The sequence below is a fragment of the Canis lupus genome, chromosome 13 (assembly GCF_011100685.1).
Source record: "Canis lupus familiaris isolate Mischka breed German Shepherd chromosome 13, alternate assembly UU_Cfam_GSD_1.0, whole genome shotgun sequence".
In the NCBI taxonomy this organism is placed as follows: Eukaryota; Metazoa; Chordata; class Mammalia; order Carnivora; family Canidae; genus Canis; species Canis lupus.
Window position 1 is genome coordinate 1800165 of NC_049234.1, and position 24590 is coordinate 1824754.

The 24590-nt window shown below is 37.7% G+C and overlaps 1 protein-coding gene across 8 annotated transcripts in view; it reads left to right on the top strand.

Annotated features, from left to right (window-relative positions):
* VPS13B (vacuolar protein sorting 13 homolog B) overlaps window positions 1-24590 on the top strand; it is a 734128-nt gene that overhangs the window by 589359 nt on the left and 120179 nt on the right. For all 8 annotated transcript variants that reach the window (XM_038555170.1, XM_038555164.1, XM_038555165.1 and 5 more), the window contains 3 exons: window positions 5222-5424; window positions 8242-8449; window positions 8737-8921. In XM_038555170.1, coding sequence (XP_038411098.1) covers window positions 5222-5424; window positions 8242-8449; window positions 8737-8921 — 596 coding nt within the window. The remainder of the gene's footprint in view (window positions 1-5221; window positions 5425-8241; window positions 8450-8736; window positions 8922-24590) is intronic.

Below are 24590 nucleotides of genomic sequence, written 5' to 3' on the forward strand. Positions count from 1 at the left end.
ACAAAGCAAAAAAAAAAACAGATTTGTTTGATATTAGGGAAGTGTCTATGTTTTTTAAGAGTTCACTTGTTTAACAGATTCCATATTACACACGTTGGTTGTTTTTTCCCCTCTAGTACTTCATGAGATCTCGGAACATGAGGCTGATAAACTGCCAAGGAAAAATCTGACATGAGAGAAACTTGTAAATTACTTATTTTACCTTTGTAACCCAGTGTATATATATATATAGCTGATGACCAATAAACATTGGTTGAATAATAAATGCATTCACGTGTAAATATCAAGGTAGAGGTGATCCCAGATATCCAGAAGCCTCTCAGATAGAAACATGGGAGTAGCACTTAGCATGTTAAGAAATGAAGCATGATTATGAATACTGTTATAATAAATTGTCCTTAAAGCCATGAGGTAGAGAAATTCACTGGAATAAGAGATTGGACATGAGGGAAAAGAATAGAAACTGTGGGTTACCCTTGGCAATCCCTTTACTTGGAGACTGTATATCGGTTGGGATGCTTTAGCTTATACATGACAGAAAATCGGACCTAAGCTGATTTAAGCAGTCTCATGTAGGTGAAAAGCTTGGAACCAGTGGTGTCCTTGGACATGGTGGAATCCATTACATCTCCCTTCTGTGTTACACAGCTTCAGCCTCACACCCCACATGGTGGCTGCCAGCAACTGCAGCGCCTTCATTTTCTTAACTTCAAAGCAGAGAGCAAGAAAGGTCACTTGCCCAAAAGTATTACTGCACTTGATTGGTTTTCATTGACTCTCATGCTCATCCCTAAGCCAAATCAAACTCCGGAGAGTATCAAACATGAAAATCAAAAAGTCTGGCAAGTTTCCAGCCCTGCTAGCCTACTTTCTGGCAAAGCAGTCCTTAGATTCACTTAGTGTTGAAATAAAGCTATGGCTGTAACAGTGCCTGCTTCAGGTGTAAGATCTCTGTATCTCAGGTAGAGTGTGCCTTCTCCCGTCCTCCTCACAGTTTACCTGAGTCTGGCTGGCTTTCTGATTCTTGTTGCCGGCTCCCAAGTGTTGACCTGATCATTGGCTTCCTGCTTATGGGCCATTTTCCTGAGGTTACAGTCCCTACCTTTATCTTTATTCTCCTAAGAATTCTAGGTATCTCATTCTCTCTACCCAAGCAAAAAAATAGGATTTGTATGATAACAGTGAAGTGGTTCATGTGTTTACAGATGTATGTAGTAACACAAAAGCCATCAATATTCCTATATTTGTTTGTAATGATTCAAGTTTAGATTTTTTTCATATCTTTCCTTACCCCAGACAGTAAATACTAATTGTATAACTTTGGAGAATTAAGAAAAGCTTTCCATCAACCCTACTTAAGTTCTACTTTGTGAAAAGAGAAGCACTTTCTGAGGAATATACGTAAGATATAAGTATGTAAATTTTGTCATTCTAGTACTAATTTTTAAGTAAAACCTCAGAAACTAACTTAGTACAGTATCAGTATTATGAGTAGCTCCCACATAGTAGAAATATCTAGTAAGATCCAAGTTCTGTATGTATTAGGCTACTACTATAAAGATGTTATCATATGCTTACAAACATCTTTGTATAAATGAAAGCTGTTATAGAGTAAGAAAGGTAATCGCCTTCATCTGTATGTTCCAGACAAAATGTTGTCAAGCCCATTCTTAACAAGACTTCTGCAGATAAATATAAGCCCTTTCTTTTCTTTTCTTTGATAATTACCTTTGCTCCCATGAAGTTGTCCTTTATGTCTGTCTTCGTTCTTCTGCTTTAATTTTCACCACTTCAAAGTGATATTTTAGGGATGATTAGAAATCAGCACATTAGAGGGAGCATTCGGCAGGTTTCTCACTGTCATAGGGAGAGGTATAAATAAAGAAAAGCAGAAGGCTAGAAACCACTCTGTGGTACTGTATAGAACCAGAAGTATCAGTGTGAATTCATGATTTTTAATATATGGTCTGATCGATAGGTACAGAAATACAAATGTGTGTGTATAAACATGGGTAGTATATATACATAGACTTCTTTCTTAGCCCTCTCTGCTGAGACAGCCTAGAAGCAGTGACACCCTAGTAGCAATGAGCATACCCACTGCCCAGATTTTGTTTTCGAGGTACCATTCTTTAGCAAAAGAAACCCAGGCTCTTTGGACAAATGGCTGATGCCATAGATGAGATGGGAAGAATACAAGATAAGCCTAAAACATCTTTGATGGCCAGAAAGTAAAGAAGTTCTCCAAAAATGATGGTGGTATATCAAAAGGACACAGGACCCAACTTGAAGGGATTCTCAGTTCCCAGAGTTGGTTCAATTGAAGCAACAAAGTAAATGATAGATTATAACCCATAAAATAAAATAAGTACCTGTGAGTCCATAGTAATACAAATACATAATTGAACTAATAGATGGGGTAGAAAGGACAGTCCATTTTACCACAGAATGCTAGTTAAGTGTAGGAGAGTAAGAACACTGGGAAAAAACATTGTCACATACCACAGTAATAATTGCAGGCAAGAACCATAGATGGATGCAGAAACATTTGTGGGTAAAAGTTTAGTATAAAAAAGGATAGATACTTGCATGATTTTCATATATCTCCCCCCACAAGATATTTTTATTTTCATATGAAAAAATAGCAATTTTACAGTGGCAAAACCTGGCAGACACCATTTTAGCCATGTGATCAGAGTTAATATTGCCAGTTGTAAAACATCAATATCACAGACCCTAATATTGATACACTGAGAAGGGCATCAATTTTCTGGGATTCTTGCCAAAAATGTATAACTTCATTCTAATGAGAAAACATCAGATAAACTCAAATGGAGAGACATCCTGCAAAATAATTGGCCTGGACTGTTCAAGAGCATCAAAGTCACTAAACACAAAGCTAGAGGATCTGTCACAGATTAAAGGAGACTAAGGAGACCTGACAGCTAAGTTCAGTAGGGATCCTAGTTTGGATCCTGGACCATAAAAAGGACATTAGTGGGGGGGGGGGGGGGGGGGGGGAGGCAAAATTTACATAAGATCTGTAGATCACTTAATAGCAGGATATCAATGTTGATTTCAGTGTTTCTGGTAGAGAGGTATATGGGAACTCTGTATATTTTTGCAACTTTTAGGTGATTCTAGCATCATTTCAAAATAGAAAGGATTTTGTGTGATTTCTTTTAGAGGAGGGGGACTTGGAATGGATGGTTTCTAAGGTCTGTTCCATCCAACCTTATTATTCTATGACAGAGTGATGCAAAATGAAGAATGGCAAAGATTTAAGCACTTTTATCTTTTGTTTGTCAGTTAAGAAATATGTTGACACAGATGAAAGTAGGGTCAGATTTTACACTGGCAATTCAGTTTGGTGGGATATATCCTGAAGAGCTACTGTTGTGCTCAGTACTATACTGAGTAAGATGGTCAGTCTACTAAAGCTTGAAAATTATGTGTTCTACCCTTTCAGTCATTTAGCTTACCAAAGTCTCCCATGATTGTTTTATAATAATGGAGATGGATAGAATGATCTGGAAATTAAGTCTTGGACTAAGAGAACAAGAGCCCCCAAAGTGGGCCCCCGAGATTTTTTAAATCTGAGTGTCTGGTGAGGTAGTGATAAACATCAAATAAGCAACCTAGAAGGCTTTTGCTATAAAATATTTTGTGTACAAGGAGCCAAAAGAATATTCACTTTAAGATTACTATCAGGTAATTGGGTAGTAGGGCAGAGTGAAAATGCATGTATTGGGAAATGTAATTCTAACATTCCCTTAATACTCATTTGCTGGATAGCTGTACTGAATCAAGCCTGTACTTTCATATAATCCCATTATAAGAAATTTCTGAATGCTAAATTGGTATGTTTCATTTAGCTGATATTTACTGTTAAAAAGTAAATATTTCAGGCAATGTAATGCAGTTAAGTCAGGAAGTTATGACTTGAGTTCTAAACTACATTAATGAAGATGATTTCTGATTCTTGGGTATTTGGGAGCCTGGTTCTTTTTTTTTTTTTTTTTTAACTTTCTGTGGTATTATTTTTTTCTTTAAGTGAGAAAGTTGTGAATAAAGAAAGTTGTGTAAATGAAATGGAAATCTTAGTGCCATAATATGGTTGAAAGAATTTATGAAACTGGTTCCTACTGTCCTAATTATTAACAAAAGTCTTAGCCCCAACTTACATGAGTGCAGTGTCTTCCATGGAAGATTAGAAGTTATGTATCTTATTTCTGCAGTAGGAGCATACAACCTGTATGAAGTTTTTAAGTCTCCACAGAATTGAAAAGTCAGTGTGGGTACTATACTTTGAAACGTGTATACTATGGGCCTAAGGTGTTTTTTAATCTTTCATCTCTTTTAAAGATCAAATATCATTAGAAAAATAAGCCATGGGCATTACAAACGTGGTCTAGTGAAATTCAATATTCACAATGACAATTCAGAATATGAGCTCCTTGGGGGAAAGTTAACCCACCACTCTTAACTTTGCATCCAAATATCTTCAAGTGTGCTGTTAGTTTTATGAAGAGGTTTTGATCTACACTTCTAGTTTAAGTTCAAAAGAAAACCTACATTTTAAAGTGTATTCCTTTTCTGGGTATATTTACTTTGAACTATAGCATATAGTTTTTCTCGTAAATCTAACCTGCCACTATCTGTTTTTAAGGCTTTGTAAACTTCAAGTGGTTATGATGTGTGAAGTTTGGATTAAACTACAATTTTTAGAAAACACATGTTATATATTTTGATTGTTTTGAATTTTAGCATGGGCCGGTCAAAAACTTGAGTGTCTAGCAGAGTAATACACTATACTCTGTTACTATAAGAAATCACAGAAAATTACCCTTTCCCATCATGTGACAATAGATAAATGAAGCAGCTGTTCCTACTCTTAATGTAGTTGTTTGAAAAACTTGCACAATTTAATGAAAATGCCTCTACTCATAAAACTTAAAATGCTCACACATGGAAAAAGTCATAATGTTTTGGCAAATATTTCTTTGTTAGAAATGTGAATGAAGCCTACCTGCTTTATAACTAGAATTCTCTGTAAGTGGCATACAACTGTGGGAGAAAGCCAACTGAAAAAGACTCTGACAAAGGATGAATTAATGCTCTTAAGAAATACAGATAATTCTTGCTCAAACATACTTTTTTGATAAGGAATAATTATAATATATATGCCCTCTCCTTGTTTTTTTTTTTTTTTTTTTTTCAGGTGTAATTCTTGGGTCATCATTTCTACTTAACATTAATGATTTTCTACTTAAAACAAGTCTCAAAGAAAGAAATCGGATTCTGATAGGACCGTGCTGTGCTAATGCCAATCTGGAAGCTAAATGGTGTAAACACAGTGGCAATCCAGGCCCAGAACAATCCATACCAAAAATATCCATTGATTTACAAGGAGGTCTGCTACAGGTCTGTGGGGATTGGCCACATTTTTACCATAAGTCTTCAACTAGCCTTTGTTCTTTTTTTGAACTGTTTCACTAAATCTTGATATGGTGAGAAAGAGTATTATCAGATTGATCTTTTATTAAGCCTTTTTTTTTTAAGATTTTATTTATTTATTCATGAGAGACACACAGAGAGAGAGAGACAGAGACAGAGACCCAGACAGAGGGAGAAGCAGGCTCCCAATAGGGAGCCCAATGTGGGACTCGATCCAGGGACTCCAGGATCACGCCCTGAGCCAAAGGCAAATGCTTAACCACTGAGCCACCCAGGTGTCCCTTCTTAAGCTTTTTCTTAACAGTTTTATTGAGATATGGCCACCTATCATATAATTCACCTAAATAAAGTGTACAATTCAGTGGGTTTTTTAGTATATTCATAAAGTGTCCTCATTACTACAATCCATTTTAGAACATTTTCACATACACACACACCCCTCAAAACCCTGTACCCATTAGCATTCATTCCCCATTATACTCTAATCCTCTCTCTAGGGCTGGGCAACTACTAATCCATTTTCTCACTCTACATATTTGTTCTAGACATTTCATGTAAATGGAATCATATAATCAGTGGTCTTTTGTGACTGGCTTCTTTCACCTAGCATAGTTTTTTCAAGATTCATCCATGTTGTACCAGGTGCCAAAACTTTGTTCCTTTTTATGGGCCAAATAATATTCCAATGTATGGCCATACCAAATTTATCCTTTTATCAATATTTAGACATTTAGGTTCTTTCCACTTTGGTCTATTATGATTGGAGCTGCTAGGAACATTTGTATACAAGCTTTTGTGCAGACATGTCTTCATTTCTCTTGGATATGTGACTAGGAGTAGAATTGCTGGGTCATTAAGCTTTTTTCTAATTATGGACTTCTCTAATTACAAAGTAGTCAACTTGTCTCAAGCACAGTGTCATCAGCAATATATAAAAACCATTTGCCAATGGCAGGTTCCTTGGCACCTGCCATTGATGATTAACGCTTGACATATAATCAGTTGTAGCCTTTTAATGCATTTGATTTATAGCCATATATGGACTATGTGAGGATATGCAACTTATTTCTTTACTGAGTTATCAAGAAATAAGGTAACTTCCTATTTGGATGGACTTGAATATATTCTTTATGTGATTTGATGTCCTCCAAGTTTGACATAAATCCAAAAATCTTGAGAAATTCACAATTACAGAATATGGAAATGGCTAATTTGTTAATAATGGAGGTATATATGAAATTCTTGTTTTTATCTAAAAATTGTTTTGTCTTGACTTTTCACCAGTTTTCTTACTGACATGGAGCTAGATGTGGAAGGATTCATAACTGCTTTGTATTGCTTAGGAGATGTTCACCATCTATCAGAAACCTTCATGTGATTTCATGTTATTTTATCAACAATATTAACTGTATTACCATTTTCCCAAGACAGCAAAGCAACTCCTCATTAAAATCAATATTAAGACAAAAACATAGTATGTCATCTCTATGTTATAAAGTTGCTGTCTCTTGACAATTTAAAGCCTAGAGTAGGGATCCCTGGGTGGCGCAGCGGTTTGGCGCCTGCCTTTGGCCCAGGGCACGATCCTGGAGACCCTGGATTGAATCCCATGTCGGGCTCCCAGTGCATGGAGCCTGCTTCTCCCTCTGCCTATGTCTCTGCCTCTCTCTCTCTCTCTCTCTCTCTCTCTCTGTGACTATCATAAATTTAAAAAATAATAATAAAACAAAATAAAAAATAAAAAATAAAGCCTAGAGTATAGCATTCAACTCCCTAGCTTGACTTTTCACCTATCTCTATTTTTCAGGATCCAATAAAAATAAGACTGATGAGAACAGTAGACTTAGTATCATATTTCTTATCTTTATTTCTGTTGCCTTAATTCCAGAGAACGGGACCCAAACTTAGGTTTAAAATTTAACCACAGGTATAGGATTATTTTTTTTCACTTCTTTATATTTTTTCTCTCTTCTGTGTTAATCTGGTTCTCTTAGAAATAATGTTTGTATTGCCTTTATCCAATATATTCAAGAAAATGTAAATTATTGACATTTTGAATCCTCTGACATTAATCATTATTGCCCACTGGTCATACTTTTGTTCTGGACTAATACATTTCACATGTAGAGAAAGAGAATCTAATCCTCTTTATCAGAGAAAATACCAAGGCCTTTGTTCTGAAACTCTGCTGAATCCCCTGTATGATTGATTCTCAGGGGCTGTGGAATACTGGATGTTGGCACATTCTCACTGAACATGGAAGTTGGGAGCCATCTGAGTTCAAGTTCATTAAGCATCTTCCCTCTCTTCTTTTCTAAAAAATATAAGTGCAAAGAAAGGAACCTTATAATTAAGATGTATTTAATCTCATGACAAAAAGTAGAAAGCTATTCCACAAAGTTATTATTATTCTTTTGTTAACATTTTGACCTAGAGGATCTTCATTGCCTTCTCTCAGACTGTAATAGGTGTTGTTTTCTCACTTAGCTAAGTTAACTCATAAACATAACCTCACATTCACATAATTTCATTGTCAATTCAGCATTGAAAACTCATGGTTATTCACACAATATATAATGTAATTGATTTTCTTGTTTTTATGTGTTTATTTAAGTAATAGAATTTCATCCCATAGGTCAATTACTTAGAAATTATAGTTGTCAATAATTAAATTGAACATAATTATGGTCTTGCATTAATTCTAGTGTGATTGTGGCTAATTATCCTTATGAAGTATTCATTTGTATTTAAAAGACACTAAAATTTTTCATATGATTCTTAAAGGTTTTCTGGGGTCAAGAGCATTTGAATTGTTTAGTTCTTCTACATGAATTACTCAGTGGATACCTTAACGAGAAGGGAAATTTTGAAGTGCAAGTTCCTGAAGCAGTGCCACAAATGCCATCTCCTATAGAAATGAACCAGATTTTTAAAAGCGAACAAAGTTCAGATGACCTACGGACAGGCCTATTCCAGTATATAAGAGATGCTGGTAAGTAACAACAGCTTCAGTATGAGAGAGAATTTTGACCGTACATTCACAAAATAACACATCAAAATCACTTAAACTACATTAATACCTGCAGTACAAAAATAGGACATTACCCTTCAGTCTCTCTTAAGGGGAAATTCTTAATATATTCCTGTCTCAAATTATATAAAAGTGACCAGCCAGCTTCTTTATATTCTTATCCTTCATGCTTATAATGTTCTTTTTCTGTAATAAATCAACATGCTCCCGTTCAAAAGCATACAATTAATTATTTTTTCATTTAACAGAACCTTTGAAAATGCCTGGTGTCTATGAAGTCGTGTTTTACAATGAAACTGAAGACAGCTCAGGGATGATGTTATGGAGATATCCAGAACCTAGAGTGCTCACCCTTGTACGGATAACCCCTGTGCCCTTCAACACCACAGAGGATCCAGATATTAGCACAGCAGACCTTGGTGATATGCTACAGGTAGGTAATGACTATTCGTTTTTAAATAAAAGCTTTGTGGAAAAGTGCTGATTATATACTAGGAAAAAAGATTAGATCATACCCATTTTTCCCATAAATAGTATGAGAGAAATACACACAAGTATACATATGTATGTATACATAAGTTTACATACCCACAAAACAAATTTTAAAATAGGGAGTAGTGTAATTCAGATTCCTGATACATGACGATTTTGAGAGTTCTCAATTCTACTCTTAGCCCTTTTGTAGGTAGGTTATGTTACATATTCTCTAATTGTAATTGTTATTCAGTTCACTGCACATTTTTCGAGTACCCACCATGTGCTGACACTCTTCAGCATTTCTAGAACTGTTCTATGAAATAAAATATGTCCACATAAGGCCAGAATGGAGGACTCAGTTTTCATGTTCATTTCCAGCACTGAGAATGGTCTTAGGCTTAAGATAGCTAATAGGAAAACTAGCTAACCAGTGATCATATTCTGTATGATTTTATTAAAGTTTATTGCTTGTCATTTCCCTGACTTTATGTAAATGTATTACTGATATCACCACATTATCATTCTACTTATCTACTTATTCTGTAGACCTAAATTTCTACAAAATTTTTCCTCTAGTTTGCCACCTATCACTAGATCACACAACCATCTACTCAGAACAGTGAGATTGCTGTCTTTCCCTGACCCCTCACATCCAATTCATCAACAAGTCCTATCATTTCTGCCTCTAAAATATGTCCCTATTCCATCTACTTCTCTCTTTTTATTGGTACAACTGGAGTCCAGGCTGCCACTTCCTATTCCCTGCTTCCTAATTGGTCTAAATGATTCCATCCTTGACTCCTTGTAACGCATGTTCCAAACAGCAGCTAATGTGATCTTTTAAAAATGTAGATCAAGTCACATCACTCCTCTTAGAATCTGATGGTGCCTTCTACTACTTCTTGGAACAAAAAACAACCATCTTGCTATTGCCTATAAGGACCTATGAGGTTTGCCCTGCCTATCTCACTGACTTAGTCTCATGCCTCTTTCCATTCCTTACTATGCTCCAAATGTACTGGCCTTTTTTCCCTTTGAACATACTACTTGAGAGTCATTTCCCTTGCTCTGTTCCCCCCCCCCAACTTTGTCAGTTTGGTACCAGCTCAAATGTCTTGTCACAGCTGGTTCACTACCACTTCTTTTTTTTTTCCTACTTCTTTATTCTAAACCAAATTACCTTGTTTTACTTTCTTTATAGGTGTTAATTGCCTTTTAGAATTATTATATGCATTTATTTATTTAACTGCTCATGGTCTTTTTCTATGATTAGAAAATAAGTTCCTTAAGGGCACCTGGGTGGCTCAGTCACTTAAGTATCCAACTCTTAATTCCAGCTCAGGTCATGATCTCAGGGTCCAGGGATCAAGCCCCTCATTAGGCTCCATGCTCAGTGGGAAGTCTGCTTGGATTCTCTCTCTCTCTCCCCCTCTGTCCCTCCCCCAACACATGCCCTCTCTCTTTAAGCAGATTCCATGCCCAGCGGGGAGCCTGATATGGGGCTTCATCTCACAACTCTGAGATCATGACCTGAACAAAATCAAGAGTCAGTTGCTTAACCGACTGAGCCACCCAGATGCCCCCAAACTTTTTTTAATGAGTGCTCTGTACTTACTTTTTAAAGACTTTCTTATTTTAGAGAGAGAAAGAGAAAGCATGAGGGAGAGGGGCAGAGGGAAAGAGAGTCTTAAGCAAACTCTACACTGAGTGTGGAGCCAGATGCAAGGCCCAATCCCATGACCCAAGATCACAACCCAAACAGAATCCAAGAGTCAGTTTCCCAACCAACTCTACTGCCCAGGGCCCCCATTGAGTGCTCTGTACTTAAATCAGAGGAATCCAAGATTCATAGTAACGTATTAGCATATTAACATTAATATATTCTTATTTTATTCTTGTTTAAGTTTCTGATTATATTTAGTCAGATATTCACCTTCTGAATTGATAGCAATAAAATTTCTCATCATTTTGTCAAGTGAACTTGAATGTGCAGAACTATAATTTGCCAAGATCTCAGTAGTCCTTAATTTAATTTTTTTCTTGTGATGAAAATTTTTAAGATCTACTCTCTTAGCAATTTTACTTTGATTCTTTAAATTTGTTTCTCCTCCTATTAAGATTATATTCATAATTATCTTCTCTACCAGCATTCTTAGATTATTTTTGCTAAGTAAAATAACAATATCTTTGAAGACTGCGGTCTTACTAGACTTGCCCAAATGCAGAACATCTTTAGTATTTTCAGCCAAAATGACAATACTTATATTTCAAATTTTCAGCATCATGTAAGTATAAGGGCTTCTTTCTAACTGCTTTTGTGGGTTCTTATTTATAACTAAATGTTAACACATTTATTAATAGAAGTCTGATAACTATTAGTGGTATTAAATAAGGCATTTGAGATAGTAAGTACATTCACTGTAGACATGTTCTTTATCTTTTCACTGATATTGGAGAGGCAGAAGAACATTCTGGTTAAGAAGATAAACACTAGCCAGAGTGCTAGATGTTACCTTAGACATCTATAAGACATCTATAAGACATCTTATTCTCTCAGTCTCAGGTTTTTGTTTTGCTTTTGTTTTTTATCACTAAAATGAGGCTATTAATAATGTGATGATTATAGGAATTAATGTTTGAAAGACAAATACAAATACAAACAATGCCTGGCACACAGCATGCACTATTTAATATTTAAGTATGAGTACTACTGTGGTGACATGTATTATTTTGTATTTTCAAAAGTCTTTTCATCAAATAGAAGTATAGGCTAGACCAGAGAGAATGGAAGCTGCTGGGCAGCCCGGGTGGCTCAGCGGTTTAGTGCCACCTTCAGCCCAGGGCGTGATCCTGGAGACCTGGGATCGAGTCCCACATCAGGCTCCCTGCATGGAGCCTGCTTCTCCCTCTGCCTGTGTCTCTGCCTCTCTCTCTCTCCTCTCTGTGTTTCTCATGAATAAATAAATAAAATCTTTTAAAAAATGAGAGAGAGAGAGAGAGAGAGAGAGAGAGAGAGAATGGAGGCTGCTGATTTCCCAGACCAGCCAGTGTAGCCCATGACATCTGGGACAGTCCCAGGGTCTAGACAGTGGATTTGTCACATATAAGCAAAGCACTGATGAAGGAAGCCTGACAGGTTGCAACAGCAAACAGTTGGTATTAGAAAGGTTTCACATCTTGTTGGAGAGATAGGAACTGAGATGTGGGCAGAGTTCAAGGACAGGGATGCTGGTCTAAGAAGCAAGAGGGAATTAGCCTCCTGTAAGTTGAAAGGGAGAGCTTGATCCCAGCGGTAAGAACACCCAGAATCAACAACTGGAATGGAGAATAAAGCAGGACTGGCAGGAGGTTGCCAGGCTGCTGAGCTCCTGGGCTAATCCTTATGTTCCTCTGACTAAGAGCAGAGTTTGACCCAAGGGTTGGGGTAAGCCTCATTTGCAGAAATAACTCTCTGGGTTGCAATCTTAGAACTATACAAACTATTTTGTTTCCTTGGAGCTTCTGTTGAGAACAGAAAACATGTTGTGTGAATCACAGCTTTGATTCAGTATGACAGCTTTTTCCTTGAGCACTTGCAGCCCCAGATCTTGGGCTTCTGGGGATTCAGCCCCTCAACTGAACACTGGAGTTAATGTTATTTACCTCTCAGAGATGTTACAATAATTGAATGAAACGTTATGGCTAAAACAAATAAATGCCTTACACATAGTGAGCTTTCAATAAATGTTCATTTCTTTCCCTCCACTCCTCCTTAACAAGCAAATGTCTGGACCACTAAAAGAACCGTCTAAGTAAAATTCCAGCCTTCATCTCTCTTCCTTTAAACTATCCTAAGTTCTTAAAGGAACAGTTGGATTGTATCAATTCCTTGAGAAAAGTTTTCAATGATTCTGGCAGACCGGTAGACTGACCTTGAGGGCCTCTCTCAAGGACCTTGACTGACCTCCCCACCCCCTCACCCAGCTTTACTTCTCACTCCATTACAGATGATCTACCTTATAGTCAAACCTGCCTATTCAGCATTTACCAAACCTGCCAATGACAGCCCACTTCCATACTCCCTCTTCATTTGAATCTCTTCTTTCTCTGCTGAAATCCTACCCACAGTTCCAAACAGCCCATATGCCCTCTACTCCATGAAGCCTTACCTGGATGCTATCTCCAAACATAGTACTTCCTTCTTCTGTAGTCCTCCATAGCACCACTTTTATGCTATTTCTTACTCATTCCTCACATTTCAACTGTGTGTGTGTTCATATCTTGTCTCCTAGATTGTAGTTTGGAAGGCAATGATTGTATCAAATCTGTCATTATGGTCCCGTATTACTATTACCACTGCACCGGATATGCTCCATATATCAAATGGATGGATGAATGTATGAATGAATGTCCATGTTTCTATTTTGTATTATTCAAAAGTATTACGCTGTTTGTCATAATTTTATGAGGCTGTTGAATGAGCTTCGGTTTTGCAAACTGAATTATGTCAAGATGCATTGTGTTATGCTTCACTGGTATTATCTACCATAAACACACAGTCTAATGTCATTACATTACATAGACTTTTGGTGAGATCATTGAATGTACTGCCAAGCCCACTGCCCCCTAGACAGAGGCTAGTTCTTAAATACAAAGATAAGTTAATCTCTCTGGTTTTAGTCCTAAAAACAGAATTAAGTTTGGTTCACTTTTTTCTTGAGGACCATTTAGTTCATAAAAAAAAAACAACCTTTTAGAGGTCACTTATGTACAGAACCCTCAGATTTGTCTGTATATATACCTTTCCATGATTGATAATGGCATTTATAAACAGGCTTCCCATATGAGTTTATGGAATTTATTTGACAATTGTAATGAAAGATGTGGAAAACATGTTTAGAATATTAAATTAACCATAGGTTCTGAATAAGGACCCTGAAATTAATATTCACAGAAAGCAAAAGGAGCTTATTTTAGGTCAGTTTATAATTTTATCATGTTAAATTTTAAGTATTAGCAGTATACTTAGGTATCAATAAAATTACTACTTGTAGGGTAGAATAATGTCGTCAACCTAGAAGGAATGTTGTATCATTTTAAATGAATTTACACATTAGAATTACTGGCACTGTGTCTGGCACATTCTGAGTTTTCATTTCCTCATCCTGTTGTGTACGCTGCCTACTCAGGACTCAATTTTAGAAATAGGCATGTACCCAGATTGTGAAATTTTAATCCATTTTTGGGGTAAAGTTAATAATGGATATTTTAATTCTTGCACAGATCTGTCATGTTACTTACTCTGATTCTCTCAATACTGTATTATTCTTGTTTCCTTTTTATTTTCATTTATGTGTTGTACTGAATTTTTAGATATCATTTGGTATATGGGAATAGGCCAAACTAAATATCATTTTTCCTCAAGGATATTAAGAGTATAAAGCTTGAGCATTCAAGACAAACACGAAGGGACTGGAGTCACTGAAGCAATTTAAAAAGATAAGAGGTAAAAGTAAAGAGGTAAATTGGAAGATGAGTTTGGCATTGATAACATGTAATGTGGATTAAGGGGAAAGATGTAAAAGCCAAAGTCAGGAATTCCTCCAAATGTAAGAAACATCTAGGGTGTACATAAAATTCTCAGTGTTAATGTTACAGGAGAAGGAAAGAAAACATTTAAGTAACTTGAGGAAAATTAACACAGGTTCACAAAAGTTTACACCAAAAGAATTAAATAGATACTTAGATTCAGATCTATACCTTCAGAAAATGTGAATATAACTAACAAATGAGATAAAAATCTCTGTCATTTTTATTTCCACTTCATAGCATTTCTCTCTGACAAAGAATTATTTGATATCTTCTCAGTATAGTGTAGGATAGTACAATGTATAGACAGTGAGGATATAAAGAGATTGATCTGTCCCTACTCTTACGAGGTTTATAATTTACTTGAAAATAGAGGGCATAGTTGCATATGCAAACTCATAAGATAGAATAACTAAATATAAAGATAGACCCACACATTTTTACAGAAGAATCATGTAATTGGGAGAATTCTGACATCTGTAAAGTAAATTGAATTGGGAACAGAAAGAATAATTTATTACAGAAGTTGTATGATTTCATGGCCCTTTCTCAGTTAAAAAGGCATTTTCAAGCTTCAGAATTTAGTGCAGAATTCTTACATGAAAAAAACATGACTAGAGTCCATAAACGATATCTTCACAAGGATAACAGGAAGAAAAAAGACAAAAGCAAGCTGTGTCATTTGTTTATTTCTGGTGGAGAAGGAGAACAGTAAGCCAAAAAAATCAGTGCAGTCATGTCCAGTTCGCTTTTGTTTATTCAGTTCAAAAGTTAGGGAAATTAGTTTTTAAAGTAACATCAATATGATTATAAAAATCAAAGTGAAACCACATTGGAAGGATAATGAAGAAAAAATTGCATACTTGGAAACCAAGGAGAATCTAAAAGGTTGAGATCTAGGTTATTTTTGCTCCAATATGTTATGATCATCTCTGTGTTTTATACCCAGAACTGTGCTAGATGCTTTGCATAATAACTTGAGTAAATCTCATTTTATTCTGTGAAGTGCACATTATCTCCACTTTATCAGTGAGGAAACTAAGGCCAAGAGAAATTAAGTCATCTTGAATTATAAAACTTAAAAATGGGAGAGCCAGAATTTTATCCCAGGTCTTTCTGACTCTAAAAACGATGTTTTTTACCCTATTTGTAAAACTTTGGAATAATAATAATCATAATGATACATTTGGGTGATAGAGAGCTACTCTGTTGAGATGTGGAAAGAAGGGAAATAAAATTATTCTTTTACTTCAGACTATTAAAGCATGAAATCATGAATCTGACCCAAAATATGCAAAATAACTTTAAATAAATAAAAGGACTCCCAGACACACAAGATGGATTGGATATTAAGATATCTAAAGAAAGAGGGATCCCTGGGTGGTTCAGCGGTTTAGTGCCGCCTTCAGCCCAGGGCGTGATCCTGGAGACCCGGGATCGAGTCCCACGTTGGGCTCTTGGCATAGAGCCTGCTTCTCCCTCTGCCTACCTCTCTGCCTCTCTCTGTCTCTCATGAATAAATAAATAAATAAAATCTTTAAAAACAAAACAAAACAAAAAGATATCTAAAGAAAGAATATTTCCTTCAGAAGGAAAACTGGTCAGCTCTAGAAGCCTGGGAAGGTCTTGGAAGCATTTGTTGGCAGAAGCTCTCCTGGCAGCATCCAAAGAAATGGTGCCCAAGTGTCTGGTTCACCTGGTAGCTAAATCTCCTTTATGGAGATGAATATAGCAGCTGTCAAATCTCTGTGTCTAACATTCAAATCATCTACCACCCAAACAACTTTCTAAAACTTTGGCCCCCAATACAATCTGTCTACAGAGAGAGTATCATACGTTACTCAGGCCAGCATCAGTATCCAGGCTGCTTGGCAGTTATATATCGCATGGTAAATTAATAACTTGGCATCTGGTTTATGTATCAGTCTCTAGTGAACTTTGTTGCATGACTCAGCATTTGTAAGTCTAGTCAGTGCTAGGACACCATGGAAATTTTCTGAGACTGCAAGCCAATGGCCAGATCTTGAATCATGATAAATCCATCATTGCTAAGTACCCTCTTGTGGCTACCTGCCTTCCTAGCATGCTGGTCCTTCCCAAATGACATCTCTGTTGTGCCTTATGTCACAGACCTTTCCAAACAAAATTCTACTCTCGCTACAATTAAGAGTTGTGAGAAGTAGGTGTGATGTTTGTAAAGCACCTAGCCTTACATAGTTCAGGGCTTAGTAAATCATTACAACACACGGTAAAGGGTAACTGCTACCAGTTTTGTCATTATCATCATCATCATCATTGTATCAATTGATCAAAGAAGCTGGACCCAACTGCATTAGACCAAGAAAGCCCTTTTTCTGAGAAAGACTTTTTTGTATGTATAGCCTGTTAATGTCATAACATTTGTTAGGGATGCTGGCTGTGCCTGTGATTAATAGCACACTTTCACTGGCTAAGACTGGTTGCAATAAGAGGCACTACCTTCCCAAAGCTCCATGATCAGGGCCTCCAAGGAGGTATGTCAGGTACAGTTCTCCAGGCTGCAGGTAGCAGAAATCCCACTGAAGCTGGCTTAAAGAAAAATGGAGGGATCTAGTGTCAAGATACAGTGAGGAGCCCTAGAGGCCAAGGACGACAAGACCAGGAATGGAAGATAGGAACCCAAGGGACTGTTTACACAACATCACTTTTCTTTGTTTCTTTCCCCATGTTTGCTTCATTCTTCCTTTTCAACAAACTAGCTTTTCTCCTGCTTCTCAGGCCACCTGATAGTCTCCCCGCAATTCCCAGAATCACATTTGCAAGTCCAACTTCCAGTTCAGTTCCCCGTTCCTGACCCACCTAATGGCACGTCAAGTGCTCTTACTTCATTCATCCATGGCCATGAGATAGGGTCACATTCACCAACATGGCTATGAATTAGGGGTCATTGTGAGCTTGGCAGATACACACCCCCAAAAGGGACCGTTTCTTGTTGGATCTCTCTTCTGGTTCTCATTTTTCACCAAACTCATGGTCAGTACTGGCCTCACACTGTCAGCTGCTTCTTTCCAGTCTGGCTGACTCTGAAGGTCTACACAGCATTTTCCCTGCTCTTCTAAGAGGGAAACCTTTTATATATGGTCTGTGGTTTTATAGAAGAGTCACTGCTGGCCGAGGGTCTCTAGAAAGACTACCTCGCTAAAAAAAAAAACTTTACTCCTTTTTGCTATGGCTTTTCCAGCTTTTTCCCTTTGCAAATATCTGACAAAACTGTTTCTTTCTGTTCGTCAAAGGCTGTCTGCATCTGGAGAAAAGCCTCACATCACTTCTTAAATCTTCTCATTGTCCTCTCCTAGCTTCCTCCCAAAATATAGATTCGGCAAGCTCCTATGTCTTACTGACACATAGGAGATAGTCTCTTATCCCCTAAATGCTTAAAATCCATACCTTTCTTAGTCCTTCCTTTAAATGCAGTGACTATGTAGCACATTAACAGCTTCACAATTTCTTTTCTGTCCCAATTCTAATGATGTGTGAGAGCTTTACGTATAAAACCAATTTCTATGTTTGAATTTGAGTTTATATTGTGACACTTTATGTCCGTAGCTTAGTGATGATTTAATTGTGTTTAGTTTTCTGATAATATTTTATCTTACATACTTATCCACAGGTGGAACTAAAGTTTCATTAAACCTTATAGTTGTGTGGGTATTATTCTTTTTCATAATTCTATGGAAAATGTTTCAAGTCAGACAGTGATACTCAATATTATCCAATAAATTAAAAACTAGAATTTTGCTGCTTTAAACTTGCTTTTACAAGCTTCCTGTAATTCTAAATTACATATACCTGATAGGCAAAGGTTATGATATTAGCACCTGGTGACACTACATAAAAAGAATCCTTTCGAGAGTTACTTGCAATCTAATATGATGTGCCTTGCCTCTTCCATGCACAGCATAAAAAGAATAAAAGGAAGTACTCTTGGGTGTTTCTTTTCAGCTGTGTTGGGTGGTTCACTTATAACTGAAAATATGTTCCCAGAATCCTGAGCCTTTTTATTTTATAAGCACCTCCTGCCCACTGGCAGCTGTACTAATGTGTCCCAGAAGGCTTTGCTCCTATCCATCATCTTTAGGAGTGGTGCTCAAAGCCCAGATATGAGATTCATTGTTGTTGAAATGCAGAAAGGAAAAAAAAAGTCTTGGGGGCTTTCAGGAAATAAGAGGCAGAGCCAGACTCTTAGGAAATAAAGGAAAAGAAAAAGTCTTGTGTACCCAATGGACACAGTACTAAATGGTTCTGAATGATGGGTCACAGTGCTAAGTGGTTTACATCCAGAAGCGTTGCCTCCTTTTTTAGACAATGAGGGAGGAACCTAAAATAGAGTATTCCCTAAATACACTTTTAATCATTCTGTCTTTGTGGTATTGTAAAAGTACAGGGGGAAAAAGGGATCTAGGAATATATTGTAAAGAGCTCTGCTTGAAAAATTTGAGGTTAACTTAGTAAATACAGATAAAAGGACCTGGCTTAGGGCCATGAGGTACAAAGGTCGACAGGGCTCTAGTTCTGCACCCAAGGCATCTCTAGGCTTTCAGGAAGAGTGATAAGTACACAAAATAAGGCAAAGTAGAACCATGAAGTGCCACAGAGAATGTGCCTTTTTAAACATCAGGAAAAGGCTTCATAAAGGAGATGGCAATTGAAGGACTTCCTGAAGGCTGAGTAGGATATCAACGTAAAATGAAGGGAGAGGGACACCTGGGTGGCTCAGCGGTTTACTGCCTGCCTTTCTTTGGCCCAGGACCTAATCCTGGGGACCCAAGATCGAGACCCATCAGACTCCCTGCATGGAGCCTGCTTCTCCCTCTGCCTGTGTCTCTGCCTCTCTGTGTGTGTGTGTGTGTGTGTGTGTGTGTGTGTGTGTGTCTGTCTGTCTCTCATGAATAAATAAGTAAAATCTATTTTTAAAAAAATGAAGGGAGAGGGGATATGAAGGGGAAAAAAATCAGTCTGAGCACAACTTCAGAATTGAATAAGAGAAGATATAACTTATATCTGGGAGGTGGCAAATAATCTGGTTTGGCCAGCATGGGTTATACAAATAAGGGATTAGTGGAAGGGTGGTGGGCTGCAGACTTAGTTTTTTAGTTCACGTCCTTTCCATTGAGGGAAAGAGGAAGGCAACGAATTTTTTGTGAACCTAGTATGTGCCAGGCACCAAACTTGTCCTTTTATAGGTCCTATCCCTATGACCTACATGATGATGCTGCCTAAGTAGGTACTATTATCTCTACTTTACAGCTAACATGACTCAGGTTCTGAGAAGTCATATAATTTTCCGAAAGCAAGTAAGGAACTAAAACCAGGACTCGAGGCTGGGTTTATATGATTTTTTTTTTTTTCTGTGTTGTGCTACCCTGACTCCTCTTAAATGGAATTGTATTTGATCCCATAGGCATTGGGGAGCCATTGGCAGTGCAGGCCTTTATGTAAATTGATTTAAAAGTCTGGTAAAGAGTAGAATGTAGCATGAAGAGACCAAATGTGAGAAGACCTGTCAGGGGTTTCAGAGAGGAGACAACAGAGGCTATAAGCTGGAACAGGGTTGAGGGGCGGAGGTGTGAGGGAAAAGAAGCAAATGGAGGAGACACTGTAGAGAAAGAATCCGTGCTCTTGACAACTAATAGGGTAGTTTAATGAGAGGGAGTAAGAGAAGTCATAGATGACTGCTAGATTTCAGATCAATAGGCAGTGTGATGTGGGACTACTTAGAAAATTTTAGAAATGAAGACCCTGTTCTCCCCTTATACAGGCAAGAAAGCTGAGAATCTGAAAAATTAAATGAGTTGCCATGGACCTCTTCTCCCTGAAAAGTATGTGAATGAACTAGATTTAACGTAAAATTTTGGGATACTTTATAGATTATAGATTCCCATAGAGTTTTTTGAGTCCTTGAGGAGGAATCCCAACCACACAGGACAAACTGTCAGAGCTACTGAGATCTGCATCAGTTAGGATTAGGTTCAGCTTTGAGAGACAGGAAATACCAAATGACAGTAACTGAAAGAAAACTGATGTTTCTTTTCCTGTCACATGTGAAAACAGTCTGAAGGTAGAAGGACAAGGACTGTCTGAATCTCTACAGTAAAGTCATGAGGATCCAGCCATCTTCTTGCCTCCTGCTGTCCCCATTGTCCCCATATACTTGCTTTTCCTTCATGGTCCAGCATGGCTGCACAAGCTTTAAGCATCTTGTCCCCATTCCAGCCACAAGAAGAGGAAGGGACCAAGAAAGAGCGTGCCTTCTGCCTTTAAGGATATTTTTTGGAACCCACACTCTCCACACTGTACTACCAACATCCCAAAGTCCAGAACTATGTCACCTGGCCACTCCTAGCACCAGAAATTGGGACTCTTTTGCTGAGGAAGAAGGGAAGGAGAGCTAGTGAGACTCACCAAGCAGTCCCTGCTGGCATCACCAGCAGGGTGACTCCTGTGGGTCCCCTCTGCTGTACTGGCTGGCTCTGGGGCCCACTTCTGTTCCTGGCCTGCTGGGGAAAGTCATTGTTCTGTCTATGAGGCAGTGAGAGTTCTAATTCACTAGTGAACTCTTTGCTGAAGCAGAATTTGTAGAGAAAACTGAAAAAGCAAATGAGATTTTGGATGGATGGATGGATGGATGGATGGATGGATGGATGGATGGATAGATGGTTTGAAATGCTAGGATTCCTTGTCCTTCAAAAAATGACAGGGAAGGAATCTGTCAGTGAGACAGGCTTGTAAAATAAATGAAAAACATTTGCAAACTAGAAGAATAGTGAAGCCATTTTTGTCCTATTACTTTATTTGGTAGTAGAAATTTTATTTGTTTCTCTTTTCCCATTAAATACTGCTGCATTAAAAGTGAAGGGAAACATTTCATTCTGACAACAAAAACTTGTGCCTAGCAGTCAACGTGTTTGATGTTTACTGCTCAGCATAAAAAATGTTTGGGATATAAAAAAAAAAAAGAAAGAAAGAAAGAAAGGATAGTAAGTATGAATGGATGGGATGGTCTGTGATCAACTTTTTATGAATTATTCTCCCTCAATAGAAGTATTTTTTGCCCTGTGGAAGTCACGGTAAAACTCATTATTCACAAATGTCAATTATTTCTTGAAAGCTACATTGTTGGAGAGAAACGTGAAACACAGAAGGAGGAAAGTACAGAGAGGTAACATAGCTCATTTGTTAAGAACAAAGATTCTGAAACTAAAGTATCTGGGTCCAGATCCAAATACTTTGGGCAAGATACTTAACTTTCCTGTGCCTCAGCTTCCTTCTGTATAAGTTAGGCATGATAATAGTTCATACTCTTTGAGTTGCTAGGATGAATAAATGTTGCTAGGTGTAAAAAGCACTTAGAACAGTATCTCACACATAGCGCTTTATAAACGTTAGCAGTTATTACTTTCCTCTAAGGACTTACCAACTCCAGGTGCCAATTTGCCTCTTGTTCTGCCCTAGATTTTGAATGTTGGAGAAAAATTGAATTTTTATTACAAACTATAAATTCTTTATCCCTATACCCATCCTTTTCATAAAGGCATTGGCCTGGAAAACTCATTTTTTGTCATACATTTTCAACCATGCATGCCTTCCATTTTTTTACTCAATTCCCAGTTAGGAAAAAAGGAATTAAACTTGAGAACCTTACATGTTTTATAGTAATGTCTTTAAATACCACATCAAAATTAAGAATCTTGGTTCTCTTATGCTGTGAGCACTTTTTCTTAGCAGCTTTACTAAGATACAATTCACATACCAGACAGATCATCCACTTACAAGGTATCATTCACTGGGTCTTAGTCTCTTCACAGACTTGTGTAATCATCATCATAATCAATTTCAAAACATTTTCACCATCTCAAAAAGAAACCTAATGCCCTTTAGCTATCACCCTCCAGTGACCCAATGTCCAGCCCTAAACAACCACTAATTTACTTTCTGTATCTACATATTTATCTATTCGGGACATTTCATATGAATGGAATCATATAATTTGTGGTCTTTTGTAATTGGGGTCTGTCATTTAGCATAATGTTTTTGCAGCTCACCCATGTTGCATCATGATCAGTATTGCATTCATTTTTGATGTCAAATAATATTCCATTGTATGGATATACCACATCTTACTATGCTTCAGTTGAGGACATTTGAATGTTAACATTTTGTGAATCCCTATCTGTTTTATCTAGCCTCTGTTTTGTCCTACAAACTTGGACCAAAGGTGATGATGATGACTAATAATATTTACAAGGTGTTCTTAGAAGCATTCTTTCAAAGAGCTTACAGTCCAAAATTAATGAAACAAATACATCAGCAGCTATCACTGAGCATTGTATAGTAAGTGTTAATGAAAGTGCAGAGAAAGAGGTTAACATAGTTGATGAGCTTGAAAAGTAGGCTTCAAGCCAGAGAGTGGAGCATTTTAAGTGCTATGCTGAGACATTTGGGCTTTATTCCATAAGCCATTTATTCTGTGAGAGTAATCATTAAGGGTATGGAGCTGAGTGACAACCATGGCTGATTATGGCAGGAAAGATGAATTAGAGATTAGAGGTCGGGCTGCCTAGAGGCCTATTCAGAGTATAATCACTCAGCAATAATGAAATGATGGTTGGAATGGGAAAGAGGAAATGCATGTAAGAGAGAGACATCTGGAGGTAGAATAAATAGATTTCAATGTCTCTTTGCAACAATTATAGGAGGGGAAAATTAAATGACTCTAGTCTGAGTGACTGGGTATATGGAATACTATTAGTTGGGACTGCAAATGTCAGAGAAGAAATGAGCTAGTCTAAGATTGTGGAAGAGATCCTAAGCTCTATATTCAACACTTAAAATGTGTTTATAAATTAAGGTTTTAGAGGACTAATTAGGTATGTAATGCTTACCACAAGTTTGGGAGTGTAGGAAGCCAATTCAGGAACGGGTTGGGTTATTTAAGAAATGAGTTGTCAAGTCATCTCCATAAAAGTAAAAATTGAAGCCATGAAAGTGAAATAGGGAAAAGTCACACTGAGACTCTGGGTGAAGAGCTTACAGATAAGAGAACTGAAAATAGAACCATGAGAAAGCTCACTGTGTCCAGTAAATAAATAGTAGGTTAGGAATTGTGGTGGCTTGAATAGTGTTTCCCTCCCACCCCCATTTCTACCGAGAACTTCAGAATGTGACTTTATTTGGAAATAGGGTTTTTGCAACTGTAATTAAGTTACAGCAAGTCATACTAGATTAGGGTGGGCCATAATCCAGTGATTGGTATCCTTATAAGTAGAGGGAAGTTTGGAAAGAGACAAATACAGGGGGAAAGGCCATGTGAAGACACAGGCAGAGGTTGAGGTGATATAACCACATGCCAATGAATACCAAGGATTTACAGGGGCCACCAGAAACTGAGAAAAGGCATAAAGGGTTCTTCCCTAGAGCCTTCAGTGGACCAGGGCCCTGCTGACACCTTGATTTTGGACTTCTAGCCTCTAGAACTGTGAGAATAAATTCCAGTTTGCTTGTTTGTTTAAAGTTTATTTTTGTTTTAGAGAAAGCACACAAACAAGGGGAGGGGCAGAGGGAGAGAAGCATGTGGAGATACAACATCACCACCACCACCCACCCAACATGACCTGAGCCAAACTCAGGAGTTGGTAGCTTAATGGACTGAACCACCCAGATGCCCCAAATCTCTGTTGTTTTAGACCAGAAAGTTTGTGGTAATTTGATGTGGAAGCTTTAGGAAACTCATACAGGAATCAACAAAGAAGTGGTCAGAGAGAAAGGCCTTGGAAACTGTTAGGTTTTTCCCAAATGAACGGCAGAGAAATTAAAAAGCCAGGCAGTAAATTCAAGCATGTTTAATGGGAAGCGCTCCGGGGCGGGGTTCCGTGACTCGGAGGGAGGGAAGTAGCCCCCAGGGCAAACCGGAGCAGGAGTGGTCTATAAAGAGTTTTCAGGGCGGCCCCGGTGGCGCAGCAGTTTAGGGCCGCCTGCAGCCTGGGGTGTGATCCTGGGACCCGGGATCGAGTCCCACGTC